This window comes from Hippocampus zosterae, chromosome 20, assembly GCF_025434085.1.
Source record: "Hippocampus zosterae strain Florida chromosome 20, ASM2543408v3, whole genome shotgun sequence".
Lineage (NCBI taxonomy): Eukaryota > Metazoa > Chordata > Actinopteri > Syngnathiformes > Syngnathidae > Hippocampus > Hippocampus zosterae.
In genome coordinates, this window is record NC_067470.1 from 9,055,940 (window position 1) to 9,069,082 (window position 13,143).

Below are 13,143 nucleotides of genomic sequence, written 5' to 3' on the forward strand. Positions count from 1 at the left end.
GGGGGGGGGGGGGGTGCGGGGTCAATCTGGTCAATAAAAAAAAAATGGCCACGAGTTCAAAGCAGTAGACTTTGTGAAAAAAAGGGGGGGGGGGTACCTCAGACTATAGCATGACGGCCAAAATTCCACCGACGGCCTGCCATGGTGCCCACAAAAACGGCCACATTGGGCAACTAGTCCTTCAAAATAAAATGCATTTAAGACCAACTATAAGAGCATGAAAATAACTTCCTGAGCAATTCTTAATAAAAGGACGTCAAATAATTACACACACTACAAAGTGCCATGGGAGCTTGAAGAAAAATGACATAAGTGTGTTTCAATTGTGTAGTTACATGCACGCAGTGTTGGGCACTCTGGACATGTTTGAGGAAATGCCCTGCGAGGATGCATTTCATGGATCTGAGGTGAGGGAAAACACACACACACACACACACACACACACACACAGACAGCATGAAATACAATTCATGTGCGCTTCAGGAGGGGGACAGCGGCATGGTCCTACCTTCAGAGGAGCTGCAGCGTCTATCGTGGAGGCACGACGTGAAGGAAGGCTCACGTCTCCATGGCAACGGGCCTTCCGAGTGGGATTCGGACCAGGGCGGCTGCTCTGCTCCCGACTACAACTGGACCTTCTTTTACCCCTCCCTCTAGCAACCCTCCACCATCACCCCCCTCCATTACTTTGTATTTAGCTTAGCATAACAATTAAGAGTTGATAGTTGTATTGGTACCTCATCTGTGTGAAAAGGAGGCTTTCCTTCCTTTTCACACTGACATTATATGCTGGATATGTTTACGCTTAGTTTGACGCTATCATTGAAGAGGAATGATTTTAGTAACACTAATATACGAATAAAATATTTTGAAATGGCCCCAAAATGTTTTCTTTGTTACAAGCTCAAAAAAAAAATGTTTCAGAAAAACCTCACCCACATGACTTTCAAGAATTAAGTTGGAATTTGTGCAAAAAGTGCCTTTTTTCATATCTAGCTTATTTTCCGCACTACGAGGCACACCTTCAATGAATGGCCGGTTTTCAAAACCTTTTTTCACATATGTAGGGCGCATCGCATTATAAGAATCGAAGCTACAATAGTGGCTGCAGTTGCGCTGGGCATCCACTAGACGGAGCCAAAGGGAAGACATCACAATCCAACTTGATTCAGATTGAGCCTTCACAACCGCTGCAGCTTAAAAAAGTGCTTTACACATTTAAAATACTAGGTTCAAGAAATCAGAATATAGATCATATAAAAGTCACATCGGATTATAAGGCGCAATTGGCTTTTGAGAAAATTGAATGCTTTAGGTGCGCCCTAGCGTGCGGAAAATACTTGATTTTATTTTGACAATCATAGAATTTTCTTTGTTGCGATTACCCCAAAATGCACATTTCTTCCTCAACACTGCATTTTTATTCAACATGTATCTAGATTTTTTTTTCTAAATCTACCTCGTCTACTTTTTTTAAAAAACAGGACAACGCTGTATTATTTTCGGTATTCTTTATTAAAATACTGCTGTACACACAAATGTTGCAAAATTTGAGCCATGGGAACACCAGAGGAGCAAAAACAAAACAAAAAACAACGGACTAAAATGTCAGTTGTGGAGTGTGTGTGAGAAGTGGGTGAGGGTCTGTGTGTGTGTGTGTGTGTGTTGGGGGTTTTAAAGCACCACATTCATCAAATGTGTCATTAGTACATTACCTAACACAGTCGGCACCCCACCCACCAAGCAAGCAATTTTCAGGGTTTGATCCGCGGTGTCATTTCTTAGGAAGGGGCATGGGGAGGCCAGGAGCAGTTTTGTCTTTTTTTTTTTTTTTTTTTTTAAATCCCGCAGCACAAAAGGGGCACTGTGAACAATCCTGAACATTGACGGACGATCATATTCAATCATCGCGAGGGGGCGGGATGACAGGTGTGTGGTGGTCTGGGTCGGGTGTTGGGGGCTGCACCTTACTCGTCATCCTACGTGTCGTTCCCCTTCACCCACGCTGGCGTTGGTCCGCAGAAAACGTTAGCCCTGCCGCTTTGGCAACAACAACAACACACACACATACATACAGAAAAATAAGAGGGGGGTTCTAAAAAAATAAAATAAAAAACAGTGGGCAACATTCCGTCCAGGGGCTGCTGCAAAACAAGGGTGGTGGGGTGGGCTACGACTAAACCAACAGTGTCCATCAACCTAAAGCAAGCACCGTACCCCAGTGGTTTGTCCTTTCCAGGTGAGGGAGAAGGGAATGGGTGGCGGGTGGGTGTTACCAGATTTTAAAAAGCCTCTAATAGAAAAAATGTTTTTTTTTCATGTCGTCATTCCGTTTGTGTGTGGGACTCTCTGTACACCCTGTAAGGCCATACATTCACACATAAAAAAATAACCCTGGGATTAAATTAAAATCTGAGTGTACCCTCCTCTGGAAAACACCCCCTCCACCATCCCTCCCACGCTCACAAACAAACAATAAAAGCAGGAAAATTTGCTCAACAAGAACTGCATGGTTTGCATTGGTTTGTTCCCCAAAAATGTAAAAAAAAAAAAAGGTAGGAATTCGCCATCCCAAGCGTCCGTGACTTATATCCTTTTTCCAGCTTGCAGGGTTTTTTTTCCTTTTCTTTTTTTAGGAAAGACTTAAAAAAAATACACTTTAGAGGGGAACCAAAAAGCCTTCCCGGTTGGACAGTGTATGCGACTGAGGCCTTCCCGCCAAAAAAAAAAAAAAAATGCTGATGTTGAAATGTCTCGCGAGCTCGGCCACCCGTCAGGCTCGCTCGGAAGGTTGATGGCCCGCCGTAGTGCAATAGTAGTGCGCCCTCCGGGTCACTAGGGGGCGGCGCTACAGTGAGCCAGAGATGGCTGCCTGCAGCTCCTGGAAGGTGCTGTCGAAGCAGCGCTTCAGGTCCGAGTAGGTGACCACCAGCACGCTCTTATCGTCCCGCGACACCAGGCTGATCTTCTCCGGACCGCCTGCGTCCAGCTGTTGAACACAAAAAAAATATATATATATACTGTATATATTAGACATTTCAAACAAATACTTACATGCAGAAACCAAGGCTAAAAATATACATAAATCAGGGACCTAATTAAATTGTACACAAAGTGAAGACCCCAAAAAATTAAAACACAAATTAACATAAGACTATTTAAAGAGTCATCGCGCAAAATTATTTTTATTATAACACTAGTGGAGACTGTTAAAAAGAAAACGATTTTTTAAAAAATGAAGATAACATTGATGAAAATGCTTTTTTAAAAACTATCAAAAATATTTTAAATTAAGATAACGTCGATAAAAAATTATGAGTTGTTCTATTTCGTTATCGTTTTCTCCATAAATGCTAAACATGTTGGACCAAATAAACAAGTGTAAATAAAATAAGAGTGTTTTTAAAGACATGCATTAAAAATATCATCAAAATGAAAATTGACGAAGTTGCCGAAAAATAGCTTCAGGTTTTCACACAGTGAAAATTTGAGACCCAGACAGTAAATAGATTACATTTTTATAAAAAATGATCCATTTGTACAGCAAATATGTTTTACAAAAAAAAAATTAATTTAAAAATAACGTGTTCGGACTAGAGACACGTTTTTTAATGAGTATTTGAGGTGCTGTGGCTTGTTTGTTTTTTTTTTTCCTACATTTCATAATCATAAATCGGAAACAAGAAAAAAAAAAAGAGGAAGGTGAGGGGCGAAAAGTACTTCCTGTTTGCTAAACTATTCAAATGGCGGCGTCCCTGCGTGACCTCATTCAAAGCGACAAATTACATTCATGGCGAGTGTCAGAGTGTCTATGAACGTCAAAATTACTGACTTTGTTGAGACAGGAAACGATGTGGCTGAGGTCGATCCACGGCGTACCGGCTTCGGTCACCTGGTGAAACAGGTGGTCCCGGAAAAGCTTGAGCAGGTAGCGGTCGCCCGTTTCCGACCACGTGGGGTCCTTCTGAAACCTGGAATTCACACGTAGCAACAGCTTCTTTTTTTTTTTTGGTGTGCGTTTATAAATCGCAACATGTGCAGCACACTGATGAGGCGGCCAACTCACTCGGGCCTCTCGTTGATGGTCCCCAACTTCGCGAGGAGGCGGAAAAGGCGGCCATTTTGTACCTCCTGAAAAAAAAAATAATAATAATAATAAAATCAACGCACGCTTTTAGCATGTTTGGCCGTGAGCTAAATGCTACTTGGCACTACGCCCCCCGCCCCTGCCCCAGATGTAAACGTTAAGAGCGACTTTGTTTACTCTTGTGATTGGCACGCACGTTCCCAAACAATTAAAGGGGCACATTACCTTGGCCAAGTCCTCTTCAATGACATCGTTCCTCATCTGGGAGGCGTCCAGTTGCGTGTAAAATCGGGCTCCGATCATCGGCATGATGTCGTTGACGCTGCGCAGGCGGGACTGTTCCGTCAGCAGATATCTGGGAAGCGTTTGAGAGACGCAAATGCTCAGAATTGCCACATGTTGACATGCGACAAGGTGACGGCTGCGCCTCTTGGTGACGGCGTGTACCGCACTCGATTTGGAATGGTTTTCTTACAGTATAAGGTTCTTGAGGTCTGACGAGTAGTTGATGGACACCAGCTCCATGGCCTTCTGCAGGTTCTCCCTCTGAATACCCGCCAGGGAGTTGCAGGCCAGCGCCAGCACGACTTTGCCGAGCGAAACCAGGTCGGCTTGCTGAAAACACACAAAGCGCGGGTTCTCAATCTCCGGGGTGGCGACGACGTGCGGCTCGGGTTTGTGGCGAGCACCTGGTACTGCGGCATCAGGGCCAGATGGTTGGTTTGACTGTTGTCAAACGTTAGGACGTCAAAGACGCCGACGCAGTTCACGCGTAACCTGCACACACGGAAATCAATGGCGGTGGATGATCTCGTCTTGTGTCTTTGGTTTTGGATTGATAGGCATGATTTTTTTTAGGGATGGGGGGGGTTATGCTTTATGGTCTAGCTTGTGTAACCCTTTCAGGTGGACAGCTCATCAGGTTACAAGCTGCATGAAAGGGTTAAAAGAATTTTGGTAGTACCCAAAGTCATGGCCAACGCAGTACAAACCTGGTCTTGCCCGTGATGAGGATCTTGCTGGGGTCCATGACGCGGCACGCCAGGCCGGCCGTGTGGATGGTTCGCAGGGCCGAACTGAGCTGCACAATGTAGGCCCAGATCAGCGACTCGGGCAGCAGGCCGGCGTGCTGCCGCGGCGGGGGAGGCTCGTGTTGTCCTGCACAAAACATACACGCGCAAAAAAACAAAAAACAAAAGACCCAAACGGTTTTATCACACAAACGCAGCTTGTGAAAGGCATGACATGGCAAACTGACAACTTCCTTATCTTGTTGCGGCTTCTCGAAAGCACCGATCCTGTCAAATGGCTCAAGAAAAGCTCACGAAAACGGTTTGAGCCTTGACAATGCTTTGGATATCACTCTCCACAAAGAAATTCATTCCGAATTTGATTTTAGCAGGTCGATGCTAACAGGAAGAGCATCGTGGCTGCAATATTTGAGTGTGACACACGCTTGCGAAATCTGGGATGTTTTTTTTTTGATGCCCCGGCCCCGTTCCCGTTGAAGAGGTCGACAGCAGCACCTGCCTAAAGGATCACTTTCAGCCACAGTTTCCTCATCGGTGCAGGTCTCGCTTGCGTTCTTGCCAAGAGTCGAGAAATGACGTCATCGAAAACAGAAATGTGTCCCTAACCCGATGCGCTACAACAACAAACGATAGCCCCGCCTTAATTGGACTAACGTGCCTGAGCGGGTGACGCGGTTCCCTTAAATCAGTGGTCACCAAACTACGGCCCAAGGGCCGGATGCGGCCCGCCTCCACATTTGGTCCGGCCCCCCTGAACAATACCAGAGAGTCTTGATTTTTTTCATCTATGTATATTTGTATTTTATCATAAAATTTGGCTTTTGCAATAAAATATTCCTTAGTTATGAACTATTTTCATGATTAACTATTAGCTAGTAACAATTTCATAAACACATATAACGTGACATTCGTTCCATCCTTCTGCCGTCTGTGCTGTTATGTGGCACCCCCAGAAAAAAAAAATCCTAAACCCATCCCTCTCAAAGAGAACGTAATCATGGCGAAAAGGTGACGTAAGAGGAAAAAAACATTATTCTGAATACATGGAATTTAACGCAAAATGGAGAAAATGGAGAAATTTTTTTTTCAATGCAAAGAAAAGATTGTCTGTCTCATCTGTCGGTGGCGGTATTCAAAGAATACAATCTGCGGAGACACTATGAATCCCGTCACAACAACAAGTACGATTTTTTTTAAGGAGAGTTTGTCAAGAAATGCATGAACGCTGTCGCGGAGGTGGTGTGTCCCGAGAAGAAAGACGTCTTTAATACCGCGAGTGTATCAAAAAAATGTGATTTGATTTGGTGTGGGTTTCTGGGAAACAATACATTTTTACGTCTAGGTAGTTTTGAAGTCACACTTTTGCTGTTACAAACTGCCCCCCCCCCCCCCCCCCCATCAGAGAAGCGAAAAGTTATGTGGCCCTCACGGGAAAACGTTTGGGGACCACTGCCTTAAATAGAAAGTGCGCCAACCAAAATGTAAAAATAAATATATAAATAAATAGGCATGGGACATATTTGAAGGCGGAGCCACTCACCCCACTTCCTCTTGGTAAAATACGAGTCGGCTGCCGGGTCGTTGAAGTGTCGGCTGAACATGGTTTCTGCGCCTGCGTGGAAGTCATAGGAGAACACCAAAGCTGGTGGGAGAAAAAAAAATAAAGGTTTAAATCAGTTTAATTAGTAGAAAAAAAATAAAAAAACAACAACACTGCCTTGTTAACTCATTCACTCCCAAAGATGTTTTTAAAACGTCTTTTCAGACTTGGTCCAGAATTGGCTGGTACTGAATGAGTTAACGGGCAATGTAATCCTGAGCGTGTTTAACGATTAAAATAGCTCCGATAAAATCCTTGCGTTGCACAACCCGTTACTGTTGTCGTCCACGCTTGAATTGGATTCCCGCAGGTTAAGTGAAGCGGACTAAGACTCACAGTGGTCTCCAAAGGCCTTTGTGGTGAAGACCTCCCGCAGGGTGACCGAATTGGAGTGCTGAATCTTCTTCCACATGTCCACCAGCATCATACACTTGGTGTTGACGAGGCGGAAGCCTGAACGATCACAAACACAAAATGGAGCATTCCAAGCGATTGCGCCTTTGAGTCACCGCATAATTCGATCAAAATTAAGTTTGCCGATTTTTTGGCCAAAGTAACACGGGCGGAGCTTTGTCCGTTTGAGGACGGCAAACGCGTGCTATAGGATAGCATTTGTGACTTTTGAGTGTGTAGGGTTTGAAGAGGCGGGATCCTGGTCCGGTGAGTGACGTGGGTGTCGGATCGTAGAGTTTTGCTACATATACATGTTTATTGACACATTATTAACTCGATAATCAAGAGAGGATTGGGAAAAAAGCAGCCATGACTTCCTTCGACTCCCTTCAGCATCACGACATGCACCTATAGCACAGGGATGGCAATGGCTAGTGATGAAAAAAGCGGAAAGGGGCGTGGCCTGGACGGGGCGACCAATCACAACAAGTAAGACGTCATACACGTCCAATCGCAGGGCTGTTTACAATCGGAAGATGGAAAGACTGATCGGGAGAGCGCGTGAAAACTCGACGATACGGTACCTGACCCGCCCCTAAAATTTTCTCAACGGATTTAGACGATTCACAAAAATGATCAAAGAAATAAAACGGCGTATCCGCGGAAAATTGCCATCCCTGATAACATGAATAGCCCCCTCCAAAACATTCCTTTGCAGTACCTCGCGCACGTGCGCTGTACGACCAAAAAAAAAACATACCAGGATGGCGGTGTTTTTAGGGCGTGTAGCTACCGTGTATCCTCCTCAGGCAGTAGGGCAGGTCGTCCTTGCTGTTGACCGCCTTGTAGCAGGACGTGATGTAACTGAAGTTGCTGGTCTTTTGCATGCGGTTGGGCGGCGGCAGGGCCTCCAGGGGGAACAGGCTGTGGTAGCTGTCCACCTCGGAGGGTACGTCTGCACAACGCAGGAAGCCATTTTTGACGGCGTGCGCCACGGGGGAAAAGATTTGGATGCTTCGGGAATTCTACCTGCGTTTTCCGAATGGTCGATCTGCGCCATGGTTATCAGGTGTCGGTTGATTAATTCCTGGAGGGTGTCAGAGGATGTTAACCGGCGGGGGTCACGAGCGGTATTTGCAATGAGAAGAGGCGGCCGGCGGTCGGGCGGGGCTACCTGTCGGAGTTCATCTGCCATGAAGAAGGACGGTGCGTTGGCTTTGGGCTGCATGTAGGCCACGTGGGGTGCCGTGGGGGGGTAAATGTGGTACGTAGGAAACACCTGCGGCAAAACCAGAAACACTGAGCTTCCCATTTTCTTGAAAAATGAAAACCGGGTAGTCATTTTCCGACTGAAAGCCAGCAGTCGCAAAGAGACCTTGCAGATTATAAACATTTACTCGTCTTCCAAAGTGCACGTACCATGCCGGCCATCGGGGCGGGGGTATTGTCCGTGTAGAAGTACGTGGTCCCCCCGACAGTCTCTTTCTGGATGATGTGAGCGCCCGGGTCCGCCGCCGTGGTGGGCACCATGTAGTTGACCGGGTTCGGGGTGTGGCTGCGGCGACGCGGGGCGGGTGAGGTATGCGGCGTAATTTTCGGCGAGTGAAGGGGAGATGAGCCCGCCGATAAAGACATGCCTGACATCAGATAATTCAAGCAAGTTTGGAGCAATTCAGAAAAAGTAATTTTAAAAAACTGGGTGGTTTTAAATAAATCAATAAATAAAAGTAGACGCCACCTGGAGCTAAAGCGGCGGTTGTGGAGCTATTAAGACCTGGGTGGGCAAAAAGAGGCGAGGGGAAGGCCTGGACAGAAGACGGCGCCATGGTGGCTATTCGTGGAGCTCCCTTAGGGATGAACTCACTTGCTGTCGGATTGGGCGCCTGAAGGAAAAAGAAGTCGTTACACACATAATCTACCTCAGACCTGGCCCCGCCCCCAATGAAGCTGCAATCTGGAGTGTCATGACATCACAATGTTGACTACAAACAAAATAATGTGCATGTTGATGCCTTACAAACAAATCCCACACTCAGGACATTTTTTTCTGCTCACCTTTCTCCGTTGAGAAATGCCAAGAGCACCAAAATCGCTGAACAGCGACGACGTCGGGGGGTTGACTGGATCTAAGTAGAGATTTTTTTTTTTAAGCAATTTTAATGGGAATCAAGGCAACACTGGTCTTACCGTGAGTGCTGTGGCTAAAATTCTTGGCACCATCATTGAGCAGACTGGGAGAGCTGCTGCTGGTAGTGATTCGCTACGAAGAGATGGAGGGATTCAAAACACAAGGCAGCAAGCTACTGTATGTACATTACATTACATTATCAGATTTTATATTCATTCAAGATTCTTGAAGATGCAAAACCCCGACTAACCAACATAAAAAACTACACAATTTGGGGTACAAATTTCTTGAGTCATATGTGAAGTCAGCTCTGTGAACAGAAACATCCACACGTGTTTGGCTTTTTCTTCAGCTTTTTTTTTTACATGATCCAACCACAGAAAGATACCAATGAGCGCTGGCTGCTTCTTTGGTTGTTGATAATGTCACGAAAGAATGATGGGGAACAAACCGCAAATGGTTTGACTGTACTAGTTCATGTGGGACAGTACCTGCATCATGGAGTATTTGGACTCTGCGGGACTTCCAAATCCATTCACTCCAATGAAGCTGCTGCTGAAGTAGGAATTGGTTAGGTTGGCGTCGCTCAGACTCGCTCCCTCCATCCCTGGAACTGCAAAGGACAGATATAGCGAGTAATTTAAAGTTGAACGAGGATGGTGTCAAGTGGAGGAAGTCGTTGAGGAAGTTTCAACGTTCCCGACGGTGTGTAACCAATTACAGCGCTCATTAGAAAAAATGTAAACAGTTCCACAAGTGCAAGCAACGACCATGCTAATTCCGACGCACCACCAGCGGTCTCATTATTAAGACATTTGACCATTTAGCCATTAGCTTTGTTCCGTGAGAATAACTTTACACTCCTTCTGGTTTGTTTGCCCTCAAGAAATGAGTTTTGTTTACCCTCAAGAAATGAGGGCAAACAAAACAAAACACTACCTCGTGGACCGCTACGTTAGCTCTTAGCTAGGTTAGCAACACAGCTATATTTCGCGAATATGTAAACACACGTACGAGATTATGATTAATCGCCACAAGAGTTAACATTAGTTGTGATGAGTGATTAATAACGTAAACAATGGCGGGGTTACCTTTTTTGGAAATGGCTACTAAGATGCTACAGGGGGCTAACGTAAAGTGCTTTCTGTCCACTCGCAGCTGTCAAATTACCAGGCCTCATTCGCGAGTGGGGGAACAAGCTGTTTAAAGCTTCATTTTCACAACATCATCAACAACAAGTCGCGCTAGTGTTAAAAGGCGCCCAATGAAGTCCACGGCACAGAGTAGACGATATGCCGAATGACGGGTAAATTCCCTGAAATTCGTTTGGGGGACCAGGCGGCCTCAAATGAATCCCCGGGCTAAATTTTCAGTCAAGCCCCACCAGGCTCATCTTAAAGTCGGGTGCTACCCCAGGTGAGGTCCCGGCTGTGACGTAAAAGCGTTACTCACTGGCTAGCAACGACCCGTCCAGAGAGCTCTGCGCAAGCCCCATGGCTTCACTCTTCTTGGGCACGCCGGTTCCTCCTCCGGAGGTTCCGGGGCCTCCTGCCCCGGAACCTCCGAGGGAATATCCCGCTGCAGTCCCGCCACCCCCGGGTAGAGACAACGGGACGGGGCTCAGGCTAGCCATGGACGGATCCTCGTGCAGGAACTGGCACTCGTCTCCATAGAAGCACGTTTTGTCTTTCGCGTAGTAACGGCAAAACTTCACTTTGACATTGGGTATCCCGGCACCCCCGAGCGGAGCAGCTGAGGCTGGGAGTCCGCTGTTCATGGCACCGCCGCCGCCGCTTCTGCTGCCGGAAGACACTCAAACATAGAGAGCCACACAGAGCTAGCGAGCTAGCCCAGCTCGGCTAGCCTGCAAACGATCCCCCCTTTTTTTGCTCCTAAAATTCACCTCCTCTGTGGCGTCGGGACCACTTAAAAAATGCGCTGCGGTACTCACGTCATCGCACTGGGGTGCATGTTTGGCTTCCGGACTTAGATCACCGCACGCACGGAACAGTGATCGCGAGGGTCGCCATCCATGCAGACGCTTTCCTTTGCTAATTAAAAAAAGAAAAAGTGCAGCCTGTTGTTGTTTTTGCTCACTGCCAGGTTTGCCTGCGGTGCACTGCCTGGGACCCACTTTGCATTGTGGGTAATAGGTATGTGAATCTCAGCACTGAGGACGATTCGATAAACATCTCGATGCACTACCAGCGATGCGATACTTAAACGATACATGGAATTTTCTGGCGACACGATGCGATACGTTTCACCGTCTTCACGATGTGATACGATGCGATACACATTTAGTTCAAATCAATGCGATCCGATACGATACAGTGCAATTTGTTGTGATATTCATTCATTCATTCATCTTCCTAACCGCTTGATCCTCACTAGGGTCGCGGGGGGTGCTGGAGCCTATCCCAGCCGTCTCCGGGCAGTAGGCGGGGGACACCCTGAATCGGTTGCCAGCCAATCGCAGGGCACACAGAGACGAACAACCATTCGCACTCACACTCACACCTAGGGACAATTTAGAGTGTTCAATCAGCCTGCCACGCATATTTTTGGAATGTGGGAGGAAACCGGAGCACCCGGAGAAAACCCACGCAGGCCCGGGGAGAACATGCAAACTCCACACAGGGAGGCCGGACCTGGAATCGAACCCGGTACCTCTGCACTGTGAAGCCGACGTGCTAACCACTGGACTACCGGGCCGCCTTGTTGTGATATTGTGTGTGCAATTAAACATGATGCAAATACGCAAAGAAAAAAAGTTAAAAAGAAGATGGAATTCAGTATGGTATTGCAAAAAGTAGACCACTTTATTCCTTATAAAGAGTAGAACTTGTAAAACAATTTATTTAAGCCCTTTCACAATTGGGTTTTGTGCAAAGAAAACGTAAACAATTTGGCACCTGCGACTCACAGCTGTTGCTGTAGTGTAAACACAAACAGACTACTCACTGGGTGTCTTATATGAAATATCCATCTCCATAGGACAAAAAAAAATACAAATGAAACAATGTGGCAGTCACATCCTCAAAGCTGCTGTGTGTATTGTAGCGTACACAGACCACTCTCACTGAGTGTCAAAGTGAAATGTCCAAAAGAGTCATCCATATATAGTTTTTCCTTGCGCGGTCACAGTGAGCTATAAGGGGACCCCCAAAATAAGAGGCGATTTTTTTTCTGATCCTGACCTGGTTTGCCAAGTTTCTCCGGTGTCCAACGAGGAATTGGACGGGGAGGGGGCGGGAACCTTGTCGGTGATGTGGTGCCATCGTTTTAAGTGGGTCTGCATATTTGTGGCGCTGCCGTTGTATGGCTTCGTAGTGCGACATTCTTTGCAAATTACCGAGGTTTTATCAAGCTTTCCATCTTTCTTTTCGAAGCCGTTGTTTCGAAACATAATATCTGAATGTTGCAGGTGCTTTAAACAAAGTAGTTTCCTCGCTGCTGCTTGCGCGAACTTCCATAGTGTTTCGCGAGTAGTGTACTTTACTGGACTGTGTGTACACTCACGGCTTCCGTCCGTATTCAACACAAAAACGCAAGTAATGATGGTGCATTCATCGCGCCTAGGAAAGGGCAAAAAGGTGACGTTTAACATGAATAAAACGGCGCTTGAATCGCATTTTACCGATACCCACCATTGCATCGTGATGAATCTCGATTTCACCCGTCAATCGCGTCGTACCCAGTGAATGAACCGATGCACTCGCATCGCGCACGTGCGCATCGATGTATCGATTAATAGCGATTATTTTCCACACCCTTATTGTGTACTGGACTGTATGAGACGCACGGCTGCCCTCCGTATTCTACACAAAACGCAAAACAATGATGGTGCATTCAATGCACCTAGGAAAGGGCAAATAGGTGACGTTTAACATGAATAAAACGG

The 13,143-nt window shown here is 46.3% G+C and overlaps 2 protein-coding genes and 1 long non-coding RNA gene across 6 annotated transcripts in view; 2 read left to right on the forward strand and 1 right to left on the reverse strand.

Annotated features, from left to right (window-relative positions):
* Positions 1-1,596, forward strand: part of flt1 (fms related receptor tyrosine kinase 1) — a 38,573-nt gene extending 36,977 nt beyond the window's left edge. For 2 of the 3 annotated variants that reach the window (XM_052054487.1, XM_052054488.1), the window contains 2 exons: positions 332-407; positions 484-1,596. In XM_052054487.1, the coding sequence (XP_051910447.1) occupies positions 332-407; positions 484-657 (250 nt within the window). In that variant the 3' untranslated portion in view covers positions 658-1,596. The remainder of the gene's footprint in view (positions 1-331; positions 408-483) is intronic. The other variant, XR_007960347.1, reaches the window with a different exon arrangement.
* On the reverse strand, positions 1,497-11,386 carry pan3 (poly(A) specific ribonuclease subunit PAN3). 2 transcript variants are annotated; one of them, XM_052054504.1, is made up of 20 exons: positions 11,191-11,386; positions 10,800-11,038; positions 10,692-10,763; positions 9,731-9,852; positions 9,299-9,371; positions 9,167-9,237; positions 8,850-8,994; positions 8,531-8,748; positions 8,286-8,390; positions 8,141-8,198; positions 7,905-8,066; positions 7,055-7,171; positions 6,659-6,760; positions 5,080-5,245; positions 4,777-4,864; positions 4,563-4,702; positions 4,313-4,442; positions 4,067-4,131; positions 3,833-3,971; positions 1,497-2,989 (listed from the first exon to the last, which is right to left on the reverse strand). In XM_052054504.1, exons 1-20 carry the CDS (start codon positions 11,208-11,210, stop codon positions 2,849-2,851), a joined length of 2,373 nt encoding a protein of 790 aa, XP_051910464.1. In that variant the 5' UTR covers positions 11,211-11,386; the 3' UTR covers positions 1,497-2,848. The 2 variants fall into 2 exon arrangements, with proteins under 2 accessions (XP_051910464.1, XP_051910463.1); XM_052054503.1 differs by having other exon boundaries at positions 10,692-11,038; positions 11,191-11,385.
* Positions 5,613-6,829, forward strand: LOC127593254 (uncharacterized). Its single transcript, XR_007960356.1, has 2 exons — positions 5,613-5,809; positions 6,585-6,829. It is a non-coding gene; the product is annotated as an uncharacterized LOC127593254 (long non-coding RNA).
* Positions 11,387-13,143: the final 1,757 nt, after the last annotated feature.

Excerpts from the sequence above, each read along its gene's own strand:
- pan3 (XM_052054503.1), bottom strand. The coding sequence starts at position 11,210 with ATGCACCCCAGTGCGATGAC. Across the intron at positions 8,199-8,285 it reads TGGCAGATGAACTCCGACAG|GAATTAATCAACCGACACCT; the intron begins GTAGCCCCGCCC and ends GACACCCTCCAG. Across the intron at positions 4,703-4,776 it reads CCCTGATGCCGCAGTACCAG|CAAGCCGACCTGGTTTCGCT; the intron begins GTGCTCGCCACA and ends GTGTGTTTTCAG.